General features: G+C 43.9%; 1 protein-coding gene and 1 long non-coding RNA gene across 2 annotated transcripts in view; one reads left to right on the top strand and one right to left on the bottom strand.

Moving 5' to 3' along the window:
* LOC119567119 overlaps nucleotides 1–27,181 on the top strand; it is a 52,344-nt gene that overhangs the window by 18,002 nt on the left and 7,161 nt on the right. The gene's annotated exons all lie outside the window — the stretch shown is intronic.
* KNG1 (kininogen 1) lies at nucleotides 405–27,119 on the bottom strand. Its single transcript, XM_027833158.2, has 10 exons — nucleotides 26,910–27,119; nucleotides 23,644–23,754; nucleotides 23,012–23,096; nucleotides 17,980–18,152; nucleotides 16,119–16,226; nucleotides 13,843–13,924; nucleotides 11,388–11,560; nucleotides 6,398–6,505; nucleotides 5,166–5,249; nucleotides 405–1,829 (listed from the first exon to the last, which is right to left on the bottom strand). Exons 1-10 carry the CDS (start codon nucleotides 27,102–27,104, stop codon nucleotides 993–995), a joined length of 1,956 nt encoding a protein of 651 aa, XP_027688959.2. The 5' UTR covers nucleotides 27,105–27,119; the 3' UTR covers nucleotides 405–992.

Here is a 27,181-nt window from a genome sequence, read left to right as displayed (position 1 = left end):
ATTTGAGAAATGCTAGTCTCCCCAGAGAAATCTGTACAATATAGGCTAAAAGCATATAAAAGATCAGATTTCACAGAGGGAGACCAGATTTCACAGTCCGTGATGTGTTTTTCATGGATGTGAATTTGGTAGGGCCCTACCTATATTACTGTTACCAGACCTAAAGTGTCTGAGCACCTTTGCCACATGAAAGTCTCTCAGTTGCAGTGGCAGTTCCATATAGAATAGTTAATATTTTCTATACCGAAAATAGTTATGTAGCTTTGAAAATTTATTCTAGTAGGAACCTGCATCAGTGAGAACTGGATTCTCTCGGCTGCCCTCTAACATCTCTTCCAAGAAGAGAACCTGCTAAGTGAAGTACTGGCGGAAATGTTAATTGGAGGAAAGAAATTAACAAGTCATACATTTTCCTTTTATTTTATTATTTTGTATTCTCCAAAAATTTGTCAGTCCTGCAGAGATGAAAAATATGGTTTTAAACCTCTAAGGAAGGGATTCTCTCCCTGTTTCATACTGTGCCTTCTTTTCAAGCTTCATTTGACAGGGTTTCCTCAGATGACTCCCAGAATTTTTTGAACTGGTTCCCACGATGTTTCAAACACGGTGTGATGGAATCTGTGCAGTGGTACCTAGTGTGTTTCTGACATCTGAGGTGAGGATGATGAGTTGCAAGTAACTGAATAAATCTACTTCAGCAGAAAACTAGAGAAAAGTGGCCTGACTTTCCTCTCACTTACACTTTTTCTATGCCAGTATAACTCATTGATTTCAATGGAGTTACTCCTGATCTACACCTTTGTAAGGGGCGAGTCAGGCACAGAGAATTGGCTCATGCTCTCAATTCCTCCAGAAGACTGCTGGTGACCCTCTTAAGTATCATAGCTAACAAGATGAGAACCACTGCTCTACAATTTTATACGTTTCTAAAGAAAATAATTTTTATGATTTTCTGTTTGTTGCCTAAAAAAATGGACCATAAACTGTTTGAATTACAGTAGAGAATCCATGAGGTTAAAATCATCCAAGTCCTGGGGGGGTAGTGTGTATTTTTCTGTCTCTGGGTTCGTGTCTTCAGATAGATGAGGTAAAAGATCCTCATTTGTCAGTACTTTAGGTTTGTTAGTAGTAGTTGAGAGGTCTGTGATTGGTTTCCATGGCTTTCCAGGACACTTTGGGACAGATGGTTCTGGGACATCTGGCAACCCACCAAATAAAGGAATATCAGGAATAATTCCAGGGCTGTCTGGTTCTGCAGGGAGATCAGGGATCTCAGTAACACCATCTGTTAGAGTACTAGGCAGCACATCTAGCTCCACCAGATCAGGCTTATGAGATTGTATTTCAGCTACTACAGCTAGCAGCGTTTCCTTTTGGTTAGTGACCTTGTCATGGGATTCTTCAGAAGACTCTTCTGTTGAATGTTTACATTTGTCCTTTATCCTATGTTTTCCGTGCCCGTGCCCACGTCCATGTTTATCCTCATGTTCTGATCCACACCCAATATCATGTCTGCACCTGTGTTCATCCTTATGCCCATGTCCACGCCTGTGTTCATGTTCTGGTTCATGTCCAATATCATGTCTGCACCCATGTTCATCCTCATGTCCACGTCTATGATCATGTTCTGGTCCATGCCCAATATCATGTCTGTGCCCCTGTTTATGTGCTGGTTCATGCCTAATATCTTTTCCTGACCCTTTGCCACGGCCTTGTCCTTCTCTAGGTCCCTTTTCATTTTTAATTTGGGGTGTGTATTGAACAGTTTTAGCTTCCACAGCTAGAGATCGGAAAGGAGTAAAGCCTGGAGGCCTTCTCATCAGTAGATTCTAAAAAGGAACAGGAGATATTAGACGAATATATTGCAATAATATTATCTACACATAGTACACCATTTGGAACAATTCCGCTTGTGGTTGCAATGTAAGAGGTAGACATCTCTTGCCAAATGTTTTTTAAAATAGTGCTTAAAAAGAAGGTGGTGGGGGAGGGGGTACTTTGTTGACTGCCTGCCTTAGTTTCAAATATTTGAGAACTAGCAAATTGCAGATGATGTGTAAATGTGAGTCAATAAACAAAAATATGTTGTTAACAGATCTTGTGAACTAAGCTAGATAGTCATGTGTATTTATAAGGGTGATAATAACAACACTTCATAGTGTTTTAGAAATTCTAGCTAAATAAAACACTTCACCCATCACTGAAATCCAGCCACCTTTAGGATGGAATAGTACAGTATTCAACCATTGTTCAGGGAAGTTTATGGTGAAGCCAGTATAATATGATCTGCAGTGTAGACCTAGCTGGAGAGGACATCTGCAGTCAATACAGAACAAATACGATGACCCAAATTCCAGAAGTTTATTTTTATATCCTTTCTCTGAGACCACCATGCTCTGACACAGATACAGGGCTGGATAATGGTTGGATGGGGCGGAGGTGGAGGATCTGATGGAAATGTCTCCTGAAAACAAATCTACAAATCCAGGCCCATCCTGCCAGGCAAAAGGGGATCTGGACTGATACCTGCTGTCCTACTAATGTGCAAAGATCAGCAGACATTGTGGAGATTTGTTTATCTCCCCAAACTGGTAATTCCTCCCTCCCCCCGCCCCCAGTTTGCAAACACAATCAACACTACAAAAAGAAGGATTCTGGGTGGACTCCTCCTGAAGGTCGAAACAACAGACTGGACTTCCACATAGAATGCTTCCGCTGACGTGCACGGGCTGAAATTGTGGAAAAGCAGCATCACTTGCCCCATAACCTCAGCCGTGCAGAACACAATGCCATCCACAGCCTCAGAAACAACTCTGACATCATAATCAAAAAGGCACTACTGACTTCCTGAGGAAACTACAATCCATCGGTGATCTTCCTGAAAACACCATCCTGGCCACTATGGATGTAGAAGCCCTCTACACCAACATTCCACACAAAGATGGACTACAAGCCGTCAGAAACAGTATCCCCGATAATGTCACGGCAAACCTGGTGGCTGAACTTTGTGACTTTGTCCTCACCCACAACTGTTTCACATTTGGGGACAATGTATACCTTCAAACCAACGGCACTGCTATGGGTACCCGCACGGCCCCACAGTATGCCAACATTTTTATGGCTGACCTAGAACAACGCTTCCTCAGCTCTCGTGCCCTAATGCCCATACTCTACTTGCGCTATATTGATGACATCTTCATCATCTGGACCCATGGAAAAGAAGCCCTTGAGGAATACCACCATGATTTCAACAATTTCCATCCCACCATCAACCTCAGCCTGGTCCAGTCCACACAAGAGATCCACTTCCTGGACACTACGGTGCTAATAAGCGATGGTCACATAAACACCACCCTATATCGGAAACCTACTGACCGCTATTCCTACCTACGTGCCTCCAGCTTTCACCCAGATCACACCACACGATCCATTGTCTATAGCCAAGCTCTACAATACAACCGCATTTGCTCCAACCCCTCAGACAGAGACAAACACCTACAAGATCTCTATCAAGCATTCTTACAACTACAATACCCACCTGCTGAAGTGAAGAAACAGATTGACGTACCCAGAAGTCACCTACTACAGGACAGGCCCAACAAAGAAAATAACAGAACACCATTAGCCATCACCTTCAGCCCCCAACTAAAACGTCTCCAACGCATCATCAAGGATCTACAACCTATCCTGAAGGATGACCCATCACTCTCTCAGATCTTGGGAGACAGGCCAGTCCTTGCTTACAGACAGCCCCCCAACCTGAAGCAAATACTCACCAGCAACCACATACCACACAACAGAACCACTCACCCAGGAACCTATCCTTGCAACAAAGCCCGTTGCCAGCTGAGTCCCCATATCTATTCAGGGGACACCATCGTATGGCCTAATCACATGAGCGACACTATCAGAGGCTCGTTCACCTGCACATCTACCAATGTGATATATGCCATCATGTGCCAGCAATGCCCCTCCGCCATGTACATTGGTCAAACTGGACAGTCTCTACATAAAAGAATAAATGGACACAAATCAGATGTCAAGAATTATAACATTCATAAACCAGTTGGAGAACACTTCAATCTCTCTGGTCACTCAATTACAGACCTAAAAGTCGCAATATTACAACAAAAAGACTTCAAAAACAGACTCCAATGAGAGACTGCTGAATTGGAATTAATTTGCAAACTGGATACAATTAACTTAGGCTTGAATAAAGACTGGGAGTGGATGGGTCATTACACAAAGTAAAACTATTTCCCGATGTTTCTTCTCCTCCCCCACCCCCCATTCCTCAGACGTTCTTGTCAACTGCTGGAAATGGTCCACCTTGACTATCACTACAAAAGGTTTTCTCCCTCCTCCCCCCCCGCCCTGCTGCTGGTAGTAGCTCATCTGAAGTGATCACTCTCATTACAGTGTGTATGGTAACACCCATTGTTTCATGTTCTCTGTGTCTACAAATCTCCCCACTGTATTTTCCACTGAATGCCTCCGATGAAGTGAGCTGTAGCTCATGAAAGCTTATGCTCAAATAAATTTGTTAGTCTCTAAGGTACCGCAAGTACTCCTTTTCTTTTTACAATCAACATAGACATCTATAGGGATTGATGGTACTCAGCATCTCACAGAATTGAGCATGACAGATCCTGCAAAGAACCAATCATCAGGCAGGCAGAATAGTCTCTATACTCATGGTAATGTTGCTCTCTTATTTTGCACCTTCTGCAGTTTAGTGTATGTCTAAACTGCATCTGGAAGTGAGCTCCCCAGTCCAGGACCACAGACTTGTGTTAGCAGGACTCCTGCTACTGCATTGAAAATAATATCTGTGTAGACAGTGCTTTGAAATTGTGACCTGGGCTGCGAGGCTTGCTTCTAGATGCAGTGTAAATGTATCCTTACTTAGCCCAGCATCTCATCTCAAGCATTGCATTAGCTCAGCCTAGGTCACTGAGGTCAGAGGGCGAGAGGAATGGTCACATTACTAAGATGATTAAAAGTGACCATTTCCCTTTCTTTAAAAATACAAGATATGAGCTAATCTGAGAACTGGATGTTCTGGGAGACAGATAAAGGGATATAAATATTTCCCCACTACAAATTTTGCGTCTAGCGTTGTAAGTAATCTGAAATGAAATAATATATTTATTGAGAATTCGTACCTCCTCTTCGGCGCAGCTAACCTTGGGGCGTATTGTCTTTGTCCAGGGTATCACATAAACTTGTGCTGTGCATAGCAAAGGTTTCTGTCACCAAATAAACAAACAAACAAATAAATAAAGCCAACATGGGCTCTTAAAACAAGAGTATGTCACAAACATGAGAACAGACTGATGTATGAATAAGGCTATACAATTTTAGTGACCCTTTTAAAAACCTTATTATATTTGGAGCTTTATGTGAATATCTGTGGAATCCATCTGTCTTATCTGTTCAACTCATAACGCTAATTCTCAGCACTTTCATCTCCAAAGTACTTTACAAGCATTAGCTAGGTAATCCTCCTAGCACCCCTACGGGTAGGTAAATGTTGATGTCATTATAGCTATTTAAGATGGGGAAATTGAGGTACAGAGAGGTTAAGGTCAAACATTTCAAAAGTGGCCATTGTTACTGGGTGCCTCGGTGGAACTGACTTTACTGCCCCTTGCTGTAGTATTTTTCAACCCTCAGAAATGAGCTCTTCCAGGTGGCGGGGGGGGGGGGGGGCAGAGAGAGAGAGAGAGTGTGTGTGTGTGTGTGAGATCCACCCACCACCACTCTGCTACAAACAGTCCCATCAGCACCATCCTCCTGACCAGGCCTTCTTCCCCAACCTTAGGAGTGCTCTCTCCAGCAGCACTAACCCATCGTTTGACCCCAGCAGCACCCAACTGGCATACCTTCCTTTGCCCCAAGTGTGCCAGCCCCTAGTCATAGGAGCACTCCACTCCAGCAACGTCAGCCTGCCCACACCCCGGTAATACCCTCCCCCACCTTTCTTTTTTGACTCCATAACCCATAAAATGGTCAAAAAATTATCCAATTAGCTTTGCATTAAGCAGACAGATTGTGCAGTTGGAGTGACTCCACCAAAGCAACTCTTTCTGCTGTCTTTGGCAATATCTTGGGTCACACACAGAGCTAATGATAAAGGTAAAGATAATGCTAGGAGAGAAAACTCCCTCAGTTTATTGAGGAATGATTAGCATTTATTGATCTGGCTGTCTAGTGGTAGCAAAGGCCAACTGAAGTTGTCTAATAAAAACACCAAATCTGGGTTGCTGGTTTGGTGGGGGTTATTTTTGTTTTTGTGGGGTTTTTTTTACAACATGATCATCTCTGGTGCAATTCAATTGGGTTAATTTGGAGCCATCCCTCTGACTTGATGGTCTGCAGCATCCCAATCACTTACGCTGTCTGTTGTAGTCACACAATCTTCATTCAGCTTCTTGACATCCGTCTTTGAGCAGTTTGTCTTCCTAATTTTAAATCTTATATTATAATTTTTTCCAGCAACCACCTGAAAAATCAGTAAGAAGATTTTCCTCATTAAATGTGTTTTTATTACAAGAGGTTCACAGAAAAGGCAGTGCTCTAAAAACTTAACACCACTGTAGGGAGCCAAATATAAGGGAAGGGAAGTTGGGTGAGTTAAAATGAAGAGTCTGATAAATATAACCTCAGTGAAAACCAGACTATTTGCCAAACACATTAAAGAGCTAAACTGTAATGGTTCATTAATGTGCCTGGGACAATTGATTTGTTGTTATTACGTAGTATTTTTTACCACACCCAAAAGGGTGGCAGGAACCTCACAGTAGAAACAACAGACATGGGGTGAAATTCTGGTTCCACTGAAGTCCGTGGGAGTTTGTAATTGATTTCAATGGGGCCAAGATTTCACCCACATTTCCTTCCCTGAAACTATTTATATACTGATTTCACTCATGATATAACACGGGGGTTTCTAGACAATAGGGACAGATCAATAAGATAATGTGGATTGCTCTGCAAGGCTAGTGCATGCCATGGTGGGCTACAAGTGATATTATTTAACAAATCTGTTAGCTGGCTAATTTTTTGTTGGTTTCACAGAAGAAGTGGGCTGTGGGGCTGATCCAGTGCCCATTGTGGTAACTGACTTTCCATTGACTTCAGTGAGTGCTGGAACAGATCCATAAGGAAGCATGTCAGTGAGGAGAGAGTGGATAGAGGCCTTTCAGACCAGCTGAGGAAGGGTGAACCATGTGTCTGGGGCGATGTGGAGGAGGCTCACAGACTTTTGAGGGAGAGGCAACCAATCAGGGCATTGAGGCTGATATTTGTGGAGAAGATGAGGATTGTTTTGTTTTAATCATATCCCATGTGTAAACTAGGGCTGTCAAGTGATTAAAGAATTAATTGTGATTAATTGCACAATGAATTGTGCTGTTAAACAATAATAGAATACCATTGATATAAATATTTTTGGATATTTTCTACATTTTCAAATATATTGATTTCAATTACAACACAGAATACAAAGTGTACCGTGCTCACTTTATCTTTATTTTTTATTACAAATATTTGAACTGTAAAAAACAAAAGAAATAATATTTTTCAATTCACCTAATACAAGTACTGCAGTGCAATCTCTTTATTGTGAAAGTTGAACTTACTGATGTAGAGTTATGTGCAAAAAAACCCCTGCATTCAAAAATAAAACAATGTAAAACTTTAGAGCAGAGGTGGGCAAACTACAGCCCCTGGGCCACATCGGGCCTGCCAGCCGATTTAATCTGGCCCTCGAGCTCCCCCTGGGGAGCGGAGTCTGGGGCTTGCCGCTCTCCAGCCAGGGAGCAGGGTCGGGGGCTGCTCCGTGTGCACGTGCCGCGGATCTGCGTGGCTCCCAGAAGCAGCGGCATGTCCCCCATCCGGCTCTTATGCGTAGAGGTAGCCAGAGGGCTGTCCCCACCCCAAGCGCCGTCCCTGCAGCTCCCATTGGCTGGGAACTGTGGCCAATGGGAGCTGTAGGAGTGGCGTCTGCAGACGGGGCAGCACCGCAGAGCCGCCTTGCCGCAGCTCCATGTAGGAGCCAGATGGGAGACATGCTGCTGCTTCCAGGAGCTGCTTGAGGTAAGTGCCGTCTGGAGTCTGCACTCCTGAGCCCCTCATGCGCCCCAACCCTCTGCCCCAGCGCTGATCCTGCTCCCACCCTCCGAACCACTCAGTCCCAGCACGGAGCACCCTCCTACACCCCAAACCCCTCATCGCCAGCTCCGCCCAAGAGCCTGCACCCCCACCCGGAGCCTTCACCCCCCTCCGTGCCCCAATCTCCTGCCCCAGCCCAGAGTCTCCTCCCACATTCCAAACTCCTTGGTCCCAGCCTGAAGCACCTTCCTACATCCCAAACCTCTCATTCCCAGCTCCACCCGAGAGCCTGCACCTCCAGCTGGAGCCCTCATTCCCCTCCCCCCTGCACCGCACCCCAGCCCGGAGCCCCCTCCTGCTCCCTGAACTCCTCATTTCTGGCCCCACCCCAGAGCCTTCATCCCCAGCCAGAGCCCTCAGCCCCTCCCGCACCCCAACCCCAATTTTGTGAGCATTTATGGCCCACCATACAATTTGCATACCCAGATGTGGCCCTTGGGCCAAAAAGTTTGCCCACCCCTGGTTTAGAGCCTACAAGTCCACGCAGTCCTACTTCAGCCAGTTGCTCAGACAACAAGTTTGTTTACATTTGCAGGAGATAATGCTGCCCGCTTTTTGTTTACATCATCTGAAAGTGAGAACAGGTGTTCACATGGCACTGTTGTAGCCAGCGTAGCAAGATATTTACGTGCCAGATGCATTAAAGATTCATATGTCCCTTCATGCTTCAACCGCAATCCCGAGACATATGCGTCCATACTGATGACAGGCTCCGCTCAAAAACCATCTAAAGTAGAGCAGACTGATGCATGTTCATTTTCATCATCTGAGTCAGATGCCACCAGCAGAAGGTTGATTTTCTTATTTGGTGGTTCGGGTTCTGTAGTTTCCACATCTGAGTGTTGCTCTTTTAAGACGTCTGAAAGCTCCACACCTCATTCCGCTCAGATTTTGGATAACACTTCAGATTCTTAAATCTTGGGTCGAGTGCTGTAGCTATTTTTAGAAATCTCACACTGGTACCTTTTTTGCATTTTGTCAAATCTGCAGTGAAAGTGTTCTTAAAACGAACACATGTGCTAGGTCATCATCCGAGACTGCTATAAGATGAAATATGTGGCAGAATGCGGGTAAAACAGAGCAGGAGACGTACAATTCTCCCACAAGGAGTTCAGTCACAAATTGAATTAACACATTATTTTTTAACAAGTGTCATCAGCATGGAAGCATGTCCTCTGGAATGGTGGCCAAAGCATGAAGAGGTATACGAATGTTTAGCGCATCTGGCACACAAATACCTTGCAACGCCGGCTACAAAAGTGCCATGCGAACGCCTGTTCTCACTTTCAGGTGACATTGTAAATAAGAAGCAGGCAGCATTATCTCCCGTAAATGTAAACAAACTTGTTTGTCTTAGCGATTGGCTGAACAAGAAGTAGAACTGAGTGGACTTGTAGGCTCTAAAGTTTTACATTGTTTTGTTTTTGAGTGCAGTTATGTAACAAAAAAACCTCACATTAGTAAGTTAAACTTTCATGATAAAGAGATTGCACTACAGTACTTGTGTGAGGGGAATTGAAAAAAACTATTTCTTTTGTTTATCATTTTTACAGGACAAATATTTGTAATAAAAATAATATATAGTGAGCACTGTACACTTTGTATTCTGTGTTGTAATAGAAATCAATATAGAAAAACATCCAAAAAATTTAATACATTTCAGTTGGTATTCTATTATTTAACAGTGCGATTAATTGCAATTTTTTAATCATGATTAATTTTTTGAGTTAATTGCATGAGTTAACTGCGATTAATCAACAGCCCTAGTTCCTGCAGCTCCCATTGGCCGGGAATGGCAAACCTCAGCCACTGGGAGCTGCGGGCGGCCCTGCCTGTGGACTGTCAATGTAAACACTGTCTTGTGGCCCGCCAGCAGATTACCCTGATGGGACGCGTGTGGCCCATGGGCCGCAGGTTGTCCACCACTGCTCTGGAGCATTACTGGGGATGTAAGTTAACAGATTCCCAAGGAAAACAGTGAAGGCTCCATTGCTTGGGATTTTAAAAATTACTGTAGGATAGACAACAGAGAATATATGATATAGAATGATGGCCTGGAGGATGGACTGGATGATCTTACTCATAGGTCTTTTCTATTTCTGATGTCGTATGAAATGATGCCAAAAGGTTTGGTAAAGAAGAGGGGTGTAACCAGGGGTGAAAGTAAATTAAAGGACTTACCAGTATGCCGGAGTCCTGAGCAGGGGGCATGGCTTCAACCAGAATAGGTGTGGCCTCAACCGGAAGAGGCAGGGCCTTAAATCCCCGGGCCCTTTAAATCTAGCTGTGGTAGTGGTGGCTGGGAGCTCTGGGCCCTTTAAATCACCCCCAAGCTGCCAGCTGCAGAGGCAGCTGGGAACCCCGGGGCTCAGGGACGATTTAAAGGGCCCAGGGCTCCAGCTGCCACTACTGCAGCAGAGCCCCGGGCCCTTTAAATCACTGAGGAGCCCTGGGGGCTCCCGGCTGCCACCGCTACCCCAGGGCTCTGGCAGAGCTTTAAAGGGCCTGGGGCTCCACTGTGGTAGCGACTGCTGGAGCCCCGAGCCCTTTAAATCCCCGCCTGAGCCCTGCTGCCTGAGCCCTGGGGTAGCAGCAGCTGGGCTCCGTTGGGAATTTAAAGGGCTTTGGGGCTCCAGCCGCCACTACCCCAGGGCTTAGACAGCAGGGCTCAGGCGGGGATTTAAAGGGCTCGGGGCTCCAGCAGCCGCTACTGCCCCGGCCCTTTAAATCCCCACCTGAGCCCCACTGCCACTACCCCAGGGCTTTAAATTGCCGTCTGGGAAAGCCGGTCCTGGTACGGCAAACCGGCTCTTGCCGGTACGCTGTACCGGGGCGTACCGGCTTACTTTCACCTCTGGGTGTAACAAACATCAGATTCCTTAATCGGAACCCTGCCCTATTGTTTTGGGTCCAGGTCAGACAAAAAAAATATGTTGAAGGATTTTTGGGCGGGGGTGGGGGGAGGGTTCCTTTTGGATGCATCCTAAGATGGCTGAAATTTGCAAGAACGGGCATTCAGATACCCTGGTGACCGAAGTGGTATAAACACTTGGGCAGATAGACCAGCTCCCAAGATTTCAAACCCAAATTCAAACCTTAACCCTGATTCAGCCCTGACCCCCGTCATCACCATATCCTTGGCCCACCTCTACGAAATATGGAGAGGTGGTCTTAAAGAAAACTGAACATGAAAAGGAAAGAAGAATCCCAACCTGCACTGTGGCATATAATATTACTTCAGCTTTATAATAGAAGTCATCATTGCTCTCTGCGTTATACTTCTCCAGGGTAGCCCTCAGTGGTTCCTCCAATTCTGTACTGTTAGTTGGGATGGGCCTTGGACAGCCAGCACAAATGGAAATGTGAGGAGATACAGTTTCCGCAACTGAAAGAAACATCAGGTTTCAAGTAAATCTAAGGAACAAAAGATTCAGTGTGCATTGGGCTAGGGCGAACCATTGAGGGAGAAATTTATCTCTGCCAGGCCTGGCTGTGTTTGAGTCTTCTAGGGTGGGACCTAAAATATTTTGGGGCTTGATTTGGTAGATGTTTGTGTTGTCAGATCAATTATGTGTTCTGAAGAAGGCAGAATTTAGGCGCCAAGGGTCAAACAGTGCATTTGATCATTACACTGCTCCTCATGGAAATGAGAGTACAAATTGAGGGTGGCAAGTTTCTGTTAGAGGAGAAAGATCTCCACTTGTGTGATGGGCTGGACTAGAGGAAACAGGAGGCTCCTTTCATCCCTGAAACCTATGAGTGCACACTGTGCAGTGAGTGATTGTATTTTGAAGAATTACATAATCATTCCTTGAAGCAAAACAAGTCTATGAATGTGTGGGGAAGTAGCACATGCTACATGTAGTGATCCTGAACCCGCAGATCTAAAAATCTTGGAATGGTAACAATCTATGTCCTAATAGAAGACTGGAAAGAAATGATAATAAACCAAATGGTCTGGTCGGAGGTATGGTGCTGGGTAATAATTAATCAGGTGTAGGTGGGATAATTTACTCCTGGAAAAAAAACTAAGTTTCCAAGTTACCAAATTTAAGAATTGAACGAAGGACAGTGGTGTAACATGAAATAAAAAAGACAACACTAGATGAATTCTTGAGTCTAGTTGACAGGCTCCGAGAGCACCAGCCAAAGTGGCTATGGCTCTTTGATTTAAGGAGGTGATGTACATACAGAATCAAGTTGTGAATGTGCAGTAATAATTTGTGCATATTAAAGGGGTTGTTCCTCTATGCCTTCCTCTCCCCCCGCCCCCCATATACCTGTATCTTTGTGAAAATTCTTTAAATCAGTGGTTCTCAACCTTTCCAGACTACTGTACCCCTTGCAGGAGTCTGATTTGTCTTGCGTAGCCCAGTTTCACCTCACTTAAAAACAACTTGCTTACAAAAATGGATATAAAAATACAAGTGTCGCAGCACACAGTTACTGAAAAATTGCTTACTTTCTCATGTTTGCCATAGAATTATAAAACAAATCGATTGGAGTATGAATATTGTACTTACATTTCAGTGTATAGTCTATAGAGCAGTATAAACCAGTCATTGTTTGTATGAAATTTTAGTTTGTACTGACTTCAATAGTGCTTTTCATGTAGCTTATTGTAAAACTAGGCAAATATCTAGATCAGTGGTTTTCAACCAGGGGTACGGGGCCCCGGGGGGGGGGGGGGGGGGGCTGCGAGCAGGTTTCAGGGGGTCCGCCAAGCAGGGCCAGAGTTAGACTCGCCGGGTCCCAGGGCAGAAAGCCAAAGCCCCATCCCATGGGGCTGAAGCCCGGGGCCCTGAGCCCCACCATACAGGGCTGAAGCTGAAGCCTGAGCAATGTAGCTTTGTGGGGGCCCCTGTGGCATGGGGCCCCAAGCAGTTGCCCTGCTTGTTATCCCTTGACGCCAGCCCTGGCTTTTATATGCAGAAAACCAGTTATCGTGGCACAGGTGGGCCGTGGAGTTTTTATAGCCTGTTTGGGGGGGCCTCACCAAGAAAAAGGTTGAGAGCCCCTGATCTAGATGAGATGATAGACTCCCTGGAAGACCTCTGGGTATCCCCAGGGTACGTGTACCCCTGGTTGAGAACCACTGCTTTAAATGATGGCCATCTCTGCAGCTCGACTTCTATTTGGAGGGGTAGATCAGAGCTCCTGGGAAAATACAGTTCTTCTGGAAACACAATAGACGAAACTGCTTGCAGAAGATACTATGTGATATTGACTTCTCTTTAAAGGATATCTCCTGGTGGTGGTGGTGGTGGTGGAGGAGGAAAGAAATAGGGGTGTGTGTTCTACCTGGAAATAAAGTTTAGGGGGATAAGTATACCCTCTGAGCTGCCTTGCTGATCTTCATGGTGGGTTTAACCTTGAGCTTAACCCTGCTGATCCCCATTCGGGGTTCAGCGGCCCGCTTCACATGTCATAGACGAATGGCAGCATAAAGATCAGAGAAGAGAACTTTCCCCTGCATTTTAAATACTTGTAGGAAATGAGAAAATTATCTGTTAATATTCCATTGTGGGGGGGAAGGCCTTATTGTTTTGCTGTGCCAGCAGAATAGGTTTTCCCCTCCCATGATTTTTTTTTGTCCCTTGGCATTTTTATTGTTCATCAATTTTAAAACCATTAACATTTTTGAATTGACAGATGGTTGTCACATACCTGGAAACTTGCATTTCTGTGCAACATCCGCAATTGTGTTAGTAAGATCCACATAGGCCTTGGCTTCACAGCGACCTACATGCTGGGTTGGGGGGAGAAAAAAAAGCTCTTTCTTTTCTCTTAGAAATACTTAACAAGCACATTTGTAAATGTCCTGATACCCTCCTTCACAGCAAACAATGCTGGGTCATGCAGAGAGAGATGAGAGGCCTACTTGTGTTGGCTTGTATACTGGTTGGTCTCCATTGTCTCCAGTGAATTTTCTCCTCATCTACGCAGGACCCAGCCATTCAGAAGTACGGGTGTGAGTAACAACTACTGGAAATGTGCTGAAGGGTCTTGCTTATCCTGCTAATACCTACCAATGGGCAGCTATGGTGTGAATGAGATCAAAATCAGGTTCAGTGATTTCTGATCAGGAGAAAAGATGACCTTGGGAAATCCTCCTGAGAAAATGGGAAGAGCCCTTTATAGACAGATATTGAAAAAAGATTAATGGGACCAGTTTTGACTTGGCCCTGCAAGGTACTGAACAAATAACTCCCTTTGACTTCATTGGGAGGTTAGAATGCTTAGTACCTACAGAATCATACCCTTGGGGTATGTCTACACTGCAGTGTAAGCCCAGGGTTCGAGCTCAAGCCTTACCCCCTTCTGTCTGCACACAAACCGTACTAACCCAGGGCTCAGACCCAGGACCCTCCAGGCGTGGAGGGTCTGAGCCTGAGTCAAGCCAGGACCCAGGATTCAAGCCCTATTGCTTTGCTGTGTAGATGCAGCCCCACTGGACTCATGCCTATGGGGTTCTAGGAGCCTGGGCCAAGCCCTGGGTGAGTGCAATTTGTGGTCAGACAGAAGGGGAGTTAGGCTTGAGCCTGAGTTCGAACACTGGGCTTACACTGAAGTGTAGACGTACCCTGAGGGGCCAGTCTTTGTAATACTGCTATAAACAATTTCCAGGGCGCACGCTAGTAAAACTTGCAGCATAAGATAGCAATTCAGAAGTACTGGTGTGAGTTACAACTACTGGAAATGTGCTGAAGGGACTTGCTTATCCTGCTAATACCTACCAATGGGCAGCTAAGTTCAGTGGTTCAGGTATTATATGGCTAAGGCCCAGTCTTACAAGCCATATGTGGGTCAATCTTACATGCCATTCCTGGTAGCCCTCCTGAATACAAGTGACATAGGCAGATATCCCATTTGACAGATGGGGAAACCGAGGCTCAGACAGGTTAAGTGACTTGTTGAATGTTAAAGAGCAAGTCAATGTCAGAGCCAGAAATTGAATCCAGATAGTCTGACCCTGCCCCGCTCTTCTTTCTCTATGCAGTCATTTCTTATCCTTTCCATCAACACTTCTGAAATTGGGTAGCATTCTCAAGGTACCCATGAGCAACAGGAGAGGTATTCTGCAGAGGCACTTGTTTGTAACAACTAGTTTTTGGTGAAATATAAATGAGTTTTGGTAGGATGGTCTTTTCCATCCACAAGACAATTTTTGCCATCACTAGCAGCAGTTGGGGAGAAAAAGAATGAATGTTTCAACCATTCTCCTGAAAGATGTACCTGTAACCAAGGCCGCTGGTAACTTATGGCACAGCGTAGCTGGAGTATGTGTATTTATTTATCATATCCTTAGAAGTTTTCCCATACAGACTGTGGTGCAGATAACAGTAATTTAGCAATTTGCTTTTCCTAAGAAATATGTGCCTGAAGCATTTTAATTTCCACATTACTGCTCTCCCAGTGCAGCTCCCTTGGCCAGGCTGCATAAGAGAATTTGCAAACGTTTCAGGGCATGGCCTTTTTAGGCTTTCATTCAGCAAAGGACTTAAACATGCGCTTAAATCCATTCCTAAGGAGCATGGCACTTAAGCACATGTTTAACTTTAAGCCTGTGGTTAAATTCCATTGGCTTTAAGGGAATGGCTACACTGCAATAAACACCCATGGCTGACCTGTGTCAGCTGACTTGAGCTTGCAGGGATCAGACTGCGGGGCTATAAAATTGCAGTGTAGACATTTGGGCTCGGGCTGGCGCCTGGGTTCTGGGATCTAGCCAGAACCTGGACAGTTGTGCTGCAATTTTATAGCCCTGCAGCCCAAGCTTCGTGAGCCCAAGTCAGCTGACATGGACCAGCCGCAGGTGTTTTATTGCAGTGTAGACATACCTTAAGCTAAGCAGGTGCTTAAATACTTTGCTGAATCAGAATCTTAGTGAGTAATTACCAAGATAAGAAGCTGTTTTGATAAACTACGTGAATACCACTTACGCCTCCAACAATGGGTTTGCACTCTGGACTTAAATCCTGAAAATTATTCTTGGTGCAGTTAGTCTCCTTGACTTCATATTCAACTGCATAATTCCATCCAGCCACCACCTGGAACAAATATTTAGGAGATAATTCAATATGTATTTGAAAGAAAAACTATTAAATAAAATCACCAAATAAATAGCAAGGTGATGATGATGATAATACTTTGCACATCTATAATGCCTTCCATCCAAGGGTTTCAAATTGCTCTGCAGTCATTAAGCCACACAACAGCCCAGTGCAGCAGGAAATTATTATTCTCATTTTACAGAAGGGTAAACTGAGTCATAGGGGCTAGCTATGAAATTTGTAACCAGATCCAGGTTCAGATTCCAATCCCATCCCCCGCCCACTTCACAGTGCAGGGTTTCTCACATCTTCCTTTGAAGTATCTGATACTGGCTACTGGACTAGAGGATACTGGTCTGATCTAGTATGGCAGTTCCTATGATCCTAGGTATAGCACATGGCATAACAATATCTGACTAATGCAACTTTGAGTTGCAGGTGTCATTTATTATAAGGGGTGCTGCAATTATTATTTACTAGGAATTGTCTGCCTTGGGCATTTTCTTCTTTTATCTTGTTCAGGATTTTAGTCACTTTTTTGTTTGTTAAATGGCAACTTTCAATAATATCTGCTGTAAGGGTGCAGTTTACCTAATCCACCTGAATCCCAAGTACTCTGACGTTATGTAAGTGAAGTTCTGGAAAGTGGGGAGGCAAAATCCATCCTCCAGCCTGGACCCAGGATGCAAGGATGCAGCTCACTGTTTGTGGCTACTGCTCCCACCTCATGGAACAGCAGAGTAGCCTTATCCGCTCTGCATCACAGCAGACATAATCCCATTCACTTCAATGGATTTTGGATGAGGCCCCATATGCAGAAATGATAGGGATGCTAAATTAACATAAAAATACATAATATTCCTTCCCCAGTCCATCCCAATTAAATCCTTTAATTTATTCTAGTCTGACATGATGCCTGTTTAGAATGCGTAGGTGGTGTAGCAATCCCTTCTCCAGCTGCTCCAGTGCAGCCCCCTTGGAGTAAGGAATGTGTAGACCCCTGTTTCTTGCAGCTAAGGTGACCAATGCCATTAAATAAAGGGTGGAAAATGTTTTCTTAATTCAACTGATTTGGTTCATGATATTTTGAGCAAGTTAAACAGTTGCTCAAACTGACTAGTGCAACAATACAAAAAGATAAATGCATACAAATATGCAAAGGAAAAGTATACCTAGATTGCGTTAAGTTATATAATACTTAAAATCAAATCAGAAACATATCTTAGAGCTGGGTCATACTGATGCCTAAGCTGAGTCCCTGGCACAGATATGTAACCCTTTCATGGAACACAAATTGACATGGAACTTTGGGGACTCGACCGTGAATTCCTTGTACACTCAAAATTCTCACTGAAGACCAAAATGCAAAATCCACTTCTGTCTCACAGGCAGAGTATGGACTTTTTATTTTTCTGAATCACTTTCTTTCTTTAGCCTTGTCTAAACCACAGAATATACCAATTGCTGACAATATATGTGGGTGATGTGTACAGCTGTACCAGTGCTGAACACTGTTTAGTTGACAAGGACAAACTATGTTCAGTAGCAGTTCAGAAGCCATGGGTAAAACCACTGAAAATCAGGCATTGAGCCTTTTGTGCCTCAGTGTCCCCATCTATAGAAGTTAAAAGTGTTATTTTAATATCACATATTTTACTATCGTAAAATGGAGCTAACTACAGGTAGATAGATATAAAGAACCAAAGTACCTTCTTTTATAAAATAAAGAAAAAAAATCTGATATACAAACCTGCCTGGTGGCTTTTATTATTTCACCAACTTCAAAAAGGGAGGATTGTTCACTCTGATTATTAAAGATCCGAATAGCATATCTCAAAATGGGTAACAATTGTAGGCTGTCCCCCGGTATGGGATGATAGCATCCAAGACACTGGACATGGGAAAGAATCACCTTTCCTTCAACTGAAAAAAACCAACCAACCAAAAAATTCAGCTTTTTGCTTAGTAAAACAGCCTAAATTGTTTAGTTCCCAATTTTTTTGTGAACAAGAGAGAGAGTTTAAGGAAGAATCCTCATTCCTTTTGATTGGCAAAGAACTTGAGCAGCAAAATACAGATCCAGATTTTAGCCCCCCAGTAAGGATATTCAGGGTGTTCAGAACCAGGCTTTTTGGCTCAGTTCAATATAGTTGTATGGGGCACCTTTGAAATCTGGATCCAGATCTGAGTTCAGATGCCAAACTCTTCACCCACCCAAGTTCAGCAGTCTTTGGATCTAAAGTTTTGTTTCAGGCCCTTCTCTACTTCTAATGTGAAAATACAGCAATGCAGCTTTGAAACTGTGCAAGAGAGGAAGTCATCCATCAGCCCCAGCCAGCAGCTGCAGTAAAGGGAGATTCCCCAGGAGATTGTGGTTTTTACCAGAGAGTTCTTAGTCAATGTGCAGCAGCTTGTACTCCACACCACACTGCAATGGAAAATTTGACATTAAAATTTTAGCTGGCACCTTTTGAGGTGCGCCATCATGACTCGGATCTCCCCTACAGATGCAGGTCCAGCTACTCTTCAGATGCATTGTCTGAATTGCCCCTGCATGGGCTGCCAAACACTGACCAGGTGGAATCAACTTTCAGGCACCACCAAGCTGGGCTGGATTTGAATAGGCAATCTGGAAGGAGGAGGCTCCAGATTCTGTTCCCTGCCACTAATCTTGTTAACCCCCTTTCCTGCCTTGTAAGCATGGGTTGGATTTTCATAAATTAATTTCATAGTTCAGTGCATAAATTAATTTCATAATTCAGTGACCTTGAGAATCAGCATGAGACAATATCAGATCTCTGTGGAATTTAAGTAAAATCTGTGGGCCAGATCCTCTCCTGGTGGGAACTATGCCAGTTTACACCAGCCAAGGAACTGGCCCAATATCTCTATAAGGACAAGTTCCATTAGTGAAGGCTGAGCAATATATTACTCACTCATTAGAGACTGAGCTGTGAAATCCTTCACCAGACTGACCCGATTGTTTACCTCTTCCTGTAGGGATCATTGGACAACATTTTGCTCTCACCAGTGTAAATCTGCAGTAACTCCACTGTAAGTAATTTATCTACTCCGAGTTTACATCAGTGTAGATGACCTTATTTTCAGTGTGTGCAGTCACAAATCAGAATGCAGCAAAACATCCAGCACATCCTGTTCTAAAGTGATTGTGGCCTTACCCACAATCTTAGCTCTTTTCACGAGCAGTGAAGAACGTCTACACTTTTTGCAAAACTGCAGCTGTGCCTCTGATATATTCAATTCAAATGTAGATTTTCAGCTTTCAAAACAACAAAATCAAATGCATCCCTTCCTTGAGTTAACCAAGGAACGCACATCCCACTTATTAACCGTCCTGGCAACTAGATGGCAGCATTGCCCCACAAATGCATCTGAAACAAAATATGATTTAGTTGGTAGTAAAACATGGACACTGAAGAAAGGAGATCAGTTGTGATGCTTTCAATCATTGTAACTTGTTTCTAATACAGGAGTTTACTCATGGATGTAATGACCATGCACGGGGGGCTGTGCTGATTATAAGCAGACCATGTGGCACCAACTATTGTTAAGGTTGCCTAAATATGTCCATTCCCAAGCGCCTTTTTCAGATTATTGTAATCCTGTCAGACTTTTACTTTTGGGGATGAATTTTTCCTCATTTTTTACCCAGTCAGAAGAGTCATTGGAAGGCTGGGGGGGGGGGGGGGGAGAGGAGGGAGAGTAAATTTGAACAAAAACAGTTCAGCCATTTTTGAGTGTGAAGAAAGTGAAAAAGATACATTTTTGCCATATAGCAAAGCTTTTTGCTACCTTTATTTTAACCTCTTTTGTGCCTCAGGGGGTGGGGATAGAGACTTATAATTTGGGGGATATCCAGTCCACAGGTCACAGATGTACCTTGGTCCAGTGAAAATCAATTTTGATTTGGCTGAAAAGTAAAGGATTAAAAAACATTCTTCATGCAGACTCTGGTCCTGAGCGGCAGGTATAAGAGGCCAGGGAGACTAAGCCTCACCAGATAGGATGTGGCGCACCTCCCTTTGGAGACGTGCCGCTGGCATGCCGACTTTGGAGCGCTGCTCCCGAAAGGGTGCCCCAGCCGTGGCCCTGTCCACGCTGCGCCCCAAGACCCCTCTCCCACGTCCCGCTCTTCCCCTGTGGCCCCGACCACACTGCTCCTCTTCCTGTCCCTGCTCCACCTCTTTCCTGAGGTACGCACCGCTCGTGCTTCTCCTTTGCTTCCCCCGCAGTCCACCCACCTGCCTCTCGTGCCTCTTCACCCCCTCCCCATGGCCCCACCGCCTGCTGCTCACACCTCTTCACCCCCAGAGGCAGAGAGGTGTGGGCAGGGGGACCCTCAGGGAGGAATGGAGCAGAGAGGTGAGAACAGCAGGTGTGTGTGTGTGTGTGGGGGGGGGGGGGTTGGGGGAGGGGGCCAAGCATAAACGGGGCCTGGAGCGGAGTGGGGGCGGGCATCAGGGTGGAGCAGGGGGCGGGACCACGCTCCGGGTACCGATGGGCCCCCCCATTTCTAGGGAGCTTCTGGCGCTCGGGCTCAGCCTCCCCAGATGCGGCAGTCATATGCCACCCATGACTCTGGTTTTCATTTACATGATAAAAGGTATTTTTAATAGCAATCTTCCAGTGTTCCATTGGCACAGCACATGCTTGCATAAGAAAGTAGAGTGGAATTTCATTTTTAATGTGTATTAGCTTATGGAAAATAATTTGTGAGGTTATGAATGGAATGATGCAGACTCCTACCTTTAAAATTACCTGAGAAACAAGATAGGTGAGGTAATATCTTTTCTTGGAACAACTTCTGTTGGTGGAGAGCAGAGAATATGCTCCAAAGAGAAAATTCAGGATATACACCTTAACGCACTTAAGTGAGGTATAAAAGACTAGGGATGCTAATCCTCCCCAGACAGGATGTGGCGTGCTGTCCTTTGGAGGCATACTGCTGGCCTGCTGTCTTTGGAGCACACTTTGCCTCACTTTCACTAAACAAGGACACTCCGCCAGAGAAGTAGATTGCATCATGGAATGGGTCACCCAAATACTTTGGGAGGACAGAAAAAAAACTGCCCACTAATTGCACACCTCCAGTTGTTACCTACCACCAGACACTAAAACCCATATGGATCATCATCAAACAATTACAACCCATACTTGATGGGGACTATATCCTAAAGAAATCTTTCCTGAGCCACTTCTTCTGGCCTTCAAACAACCCCCAACCTCACCAAACTCATCATTAGAAGCAAGCTCCCCACAGACCAGGACACATCAACTCAAGGTAGCACCAGACCCTTCTAGAACAACAGATGGAAAACCTACAGACATATCTCCACGGTTATTCTGGTCAGTACCCTCACAACACACCTTTCAAGACCCACGGGTCCTACATTTGCCTATCACAACATGTGGTGTATCTCATCCAGTGCATCAAATGCCCCAACAACAGCTATGTGGATGAAACCAGACAATCACTATGCTCTTGAATGAACTCACACAGAAAAATGATAAAAGACAAAAACACCTTATTACCCATAGGCAAACATTTTTCACAGAGCAGTCACTCCACAGCTGACCTATCAGTCCTCATCCTCAAAGGAAACATGCACAACACCTTCAAAAGGTGAGCCTGAGCATTTAAATTCATAACTGTGTTGGACACTAAGAAGCCTGGACTTAACAGAGACGCTGGTTTTATGACTAGGGCCCTACCTAATTCACGGTCCATTTTGGTCAATTTCACGGTGATAGGATTTTAAAAATTGTGAATGTCATGTTTTCAGATATTTAAATTTGAAATTTGACGGTGTGTAAGTGTAAGGGTACTGATCCAAAAAGGAGTTGTGTGTGGGGCGGGGAGGGGGGGTTGCGATACTGCTACCCTTACTTCTGAGCTGCTGCTGGTGGCAGAGGTGCCTTCAGAGCTGGACAGCTGGAGAGTGACAGCTGCTGGCCAGGAGCCCAGCTCTGAAGGCAGAGCCACTGCCAGCAGGAGCGCCCAAGTAAAGATGGCATGGTATGGTACTGCCACACCTACTCCTGCACTGCTACCTTCAGAGCAGGGCCCTCGGTCAGCAGCTCTCCAGCTGCCCAGCTCTGAAGGCAGTGCAGAAGTAAGGGTGGCAATACCATGACCCCCCTAAAATAACCTTGCCACTCCCCTGCAATTCCCTTTTGGGTCAGGACCCCCCCAATTTGAGAAATGCTGGTCTCTCCAGATAAATCTGTATAGTATAGGCTAAAAGCACATAAAAGACCAGATTTCACGGAGGGAGATCAGATTTCACAGTCCGTGACATGTTTTTCATGGATGTGAATTTGGTAGGGCCCTACTTATGACCTATTACAACAATTTGTAATGCACCCTGTGGCTATTAACTTTCCATTGCCTTGTGACTGCAGAGGTGTTAATTGTTTGCTTCATTTTTAAGTGGTCTCCTAACAAATGTGTGAAACCCTTACACTTAAAAAATCTGTCCCACCATGTGTTTAGTTTGGTCACTCTGGTTACCTTCTCTAGACCTGAGGAAGAGCTCTGTGAAGCTCAAAACCTTGTCCTGTCCACCAACAGAAGTTGGTCCAATAAAAGATATTACGTCACCCACCTTGTTTGTCTCATATCCTGGGACCAACACAGCTACAACAACACTGAAAACAACAATTTAAAATGAGCTGGAAGTCTCAACAAAGTTCTTTTGCAAGTTGTAGTTGTTCTTTTTATTCAGTACAACTATATAATGCCACTCTGAACAGTTACATACCTGGGATAATTTTGCACTCCTGTGTAACGTTACTGATTTGCTCAGTCTTGTCAACATAAACTTGAGCTGTACATTCGCCTGATTCCTACAAACATAGATGACACCATTTGTCTTTAAGCCACCTGATGCAGAAATCCAGTTAGCACCATATTTATTGCTGTGAAATACTCCTGTGGTAGTTTATTGCAATAATAAAACACAACTGGAAAGTCTAACCAACGTTTAGTGGACAAAAGGAATACAAACTGATAGCATTTACACTTGTGCAATCCCATTGACAGCAACAAGGGTTGTACAGTTGTGAATAAAGGCATAACTTGGCCTGCAGGACCTTAATTGCTGTGATAGCATGCAAGAAGGGATTGCTCAGCTTGACTGTCAGACACCAGGTTGGGTTTGTATGGCTATCAGTTAGGAATAAATGAGAGGAGAACCAGGCTGCATCATTTTACTTGTAAACTGAGCACATTCCCTCTGCAACTCCACTGAGATGCAGTAAATATGGAACCCTGCAATACCATTTTCAGAGTCACTTATGGCAGAAGTGCACCCTATCCCCAAGAGTCTGGTATCTCGCTGGTTACATTGCTACTTCCATAGATGGAATTTTTAAAAAGAAGGCAGCCACTTACAGCTTCTGCAGATGCTCTGTAATCACAATCTTGCCAGAGTTTATCTCCCCCAACAGCACAAGAGCTCTCTCTTATTCGGTACATCACAAAGAACTGTTTGCCAGAGCCCTCCTGGAGAAAACAAAATGCAAGTCATCATTTGCATAGTGATAAAAGACAGCAAGTCATTGGAGGGGTTGAGGATTTCCAAGGGCTTTCATACTGTACTGTGTATAGCACGGGGTGATAAAATGTGCTTTAAATTAGCTAATGTCTCTGTTGAGCAGATCTCCACAATCTTTCTGACTCAGTAATCAACATATCTAATTAAGTCATTTGGTCTAGTTAGCCATTTGCCTAGGTTGTTCCACATACTGTCTCTAGGATGAAAAAATAGTGCAAGAAAACAGTCATGTTTTCAACTCCTTTGTATCCTAGTATTTCAAGGGCATTTCGAGCCTAGTATTTCGAGCTCTCTGATTCAGCAAATATGAGCGGCTGCTTAGGTGGTCTGCAGCTCTACCATATTGGATTGTGCTTGTGTCAGCCTTTATTAATTGTAGTTGGGGCTGGTCGGTAGAAGGATGGAATCCTTCTGAAGAAATCCTTGAGATACTGCTAATGTGGTGTTGGTAATTCAGTAGGAGGCATTTCCTCCTACCCTCCAAATTCAACAGTGAATCAATGCCCTCAGGTGGCATCAGAAGGCACTGCAATTCTTGAAGATGTTTCTTTTGGATGACCATTTGTAGTCCCTAGGAATCCTGTGGCATTTAATAATAAAAGACGAGTTATTATATTAACTTCTGTTCTTGGCCAGATTTGAACATGGGGAACTACATTCAGCAGAATTAAACTCTCCCTGCAGTTTCAATTGGATATAGCAAGAAAATTATTGTCTTCATTATTCCACAGTTAACTATTAAAGACTAGTTGATTTTAGTGGAATTATGATGGATTTACACTGGTGTAATAGAGAGCAGAATTTGGCCCAGTGTTCTTTCTCACTTCCTGTTGTGCACAGAATAGCAGCTCCCGCACAGTGGTGCATGAAATAATTTCCACAGGCTGTAAAGCAGGATGAAAAAAACCATAATGGGCTGAATCTTCAGCTTGAGTCATTGACTTTAATGGAGCTACGCCAATTTATAACGGCTAAGGATCTAGCCCATAATGGGCCAAATTCTGCTCTCTGTTACATTGGTGTAAATCTGGAATAACTTTACTTCAGCGAGTAATGGATGTAAATGAAAGAAAGGGCTGGCTCCTTATGTTACGTTGTTTGCTATTTTATTTCATTATTATTGCCACCAGCTATGTCTTTAATTAGGGGAAGCTCAATCTTCCACTAGCCAGCCTTTATGTTTAATTATCTAATCAACAATTAATGTACATGAACGTGTAATAATAAGCCATTTAATTGATGAGTGCAGCACTGCAGGACTGGTGATAAGTGAAATCTAGACTATATTTAGAAGAAGAATTAAGAACAGATCAAATCTTGTGGGCTTTGGCAATCCTCCCTCTTGCTCTTCTCTCCCCCCAACATAGATGGATCAGAAATTCAAAGCAACACGTCATTTTCACTTCAGATCTTCTGTAAAATTAAATCAGTGTGTCTAGCTAAGGAAAGGCAAAGAGTGACTGCAATAAACATGTATATATTAAAATTAAAATGTCCAGCATAGGCTGTTATGCATATTAACAATGTGCATTACCAGAAGACTAGAAAGGAATGGGGTGTCATTAAGGCTCTGATTCTGCAAGGATTTATGCATGTGCTTAACATTAAACATGTGAGTAGTCTAATTGAAGATGTTTGGACTAATGTGCTTAACATTAACAAATGCAGTGTTTGCATAATCGGGACTTTAGCACTTGATACTGTGTACTGGGAGTCTCTTCAAGTCCCTCCCCTCACCGTTCTCTAAAATGAACTGGCTCATAGCAAGTCTAGAAAACACAGGCAGTATTTTTGACTCTATTTCCAGAAAAGACAATGTCATCTAGTGGTTAGCGTAAGGGGGTCTAGATGTCAGGAGATGTGGGTTCCAGTCCCACCTGTAACACTGGCTTACTGTATGACCTTAAGCAAGACACTTCACCTCTCCGAGCTCAGCTTCTTATCTGGGTAAAGTGCTTTGAGATCTTTGAGTGCTAAATATTCTTATTAATATATTGTTTCTGATTATCTACATTTTAAAATCCAATGCAGTAGAAAGATGTTAATGTTGTTCCCAAGTAAAGTAGTGCTTATCATTATCCTTATAGCAACATCATCATTGTGTGGCTCTCAGGAGTAAATACTCTTTTGTTAGACTTGTCACCATATATGATCAAGAGACTGGTTGATGTTTTAGGTAGATATGTGACTCAGGACTGGAGACCATCAAATAATATTCACAAATAAATCAAAATGTTTCTATCATTTATCAAATCAATTATTTGCAAATATATTTTCCACATTGCAACCAGCTCTTTTCAAGACAAGACCACATCAAGTTTCTTTTAATAATAAGTATGCTTCTGCCGTAAGCCTCAAATATTTCCCCATAACGGGTAAATGTTAGTATGCCCGCTTAGTGACTTGGTAAGGTGACAACATTGGGTCAGTGGTATAGTTGTAGAAAGAAATCAGTTTTCCTGACTTAGTCCTGCAACCTACTGACCCCTTAGTACTGCAAGTGAAGGCACTTGAGAGACCCTGCCATGTAGTGCAAACACAGGGCCAGATTCTGATGCCTTTTCTCATGTTGAGTATCCCCCTTGATTTCAATGGAGCTACTTTACTCATAGATCCTTTATACTTTCTTCGACCTAATTACAAGAGTTTAAAGTTTTTTTCATAGGACCAGATTTTGAACCCTTTACTCTCCTTGGTGAGCATTTCCTGGTAGGAGTAATCCCTCTGACAGGAACGGCTTACTACTGTGAGTAAGGGCTCAGTATTATTAGGGAACAGGAGAACTATACAGAACCAGATTCTGCTACCCCTTTTCATGACAATTAGAAGTGGGTTTTTTACCCACGAAAGCTTATGCCCAAATAAATCGGTTAGTCTTTAAGGTGCCACTGGACTCCTCGTTGTTTTTGTGGATACAGATTAACACAGCTACCCCCTGATACTTAGTACCTTACTCTGCAACTAGTTCCTTTGATTTCATTGGGACATCATGCAGACCAAGGTGTGATTCCACATGAGGGAGATGGGCAGAATCTGGCCATAAGTAAAAAAATAAAATAAATAAATAAAAAATCCAAAGATGCTTTTTGCAAAGTTTACTTACTATTCTCTTGGCTTCCATCACCATGTACAGAGCAAACTGGTTGCCATCTGTTTTGTCTCCATTATATTTTCTCAGTGCTATGTCCACAGCTTCAAAGACATCAGGGTCATCACAGTCTGCATCCTGGGTTGGGAGAGGGCTGGCTCTGCTAGAGAAAAAACTGCAGCAGAGAACTAGCACAGTGGAAAGTTTCATAACTGGACAAAGCAGCCCCCTCTGAAATTGAGGGACTCTTCCAAATACAAATGAAAAAGGAACCCCCTGGCAGGGAT

The sequence above is a fragment of the Chelonia mydas genome, chromosome 9 (assembly GCF_015237465.2).
Source record: "Chelonia mydas isolate rCheMyd1 chromosome 9, rCheMyd1.pri.v2, whole genome shotgun sequence".
In the NCBI taxonomy this organism is placed as follows: Eukaryota; Metazoa; Chordata; order Testudines; family Cheloniidae; genus Chelonia; species Chelonia mydas.
This window is presented reverse-complemented; position numbering and strand designations above follow the sequence as displayed.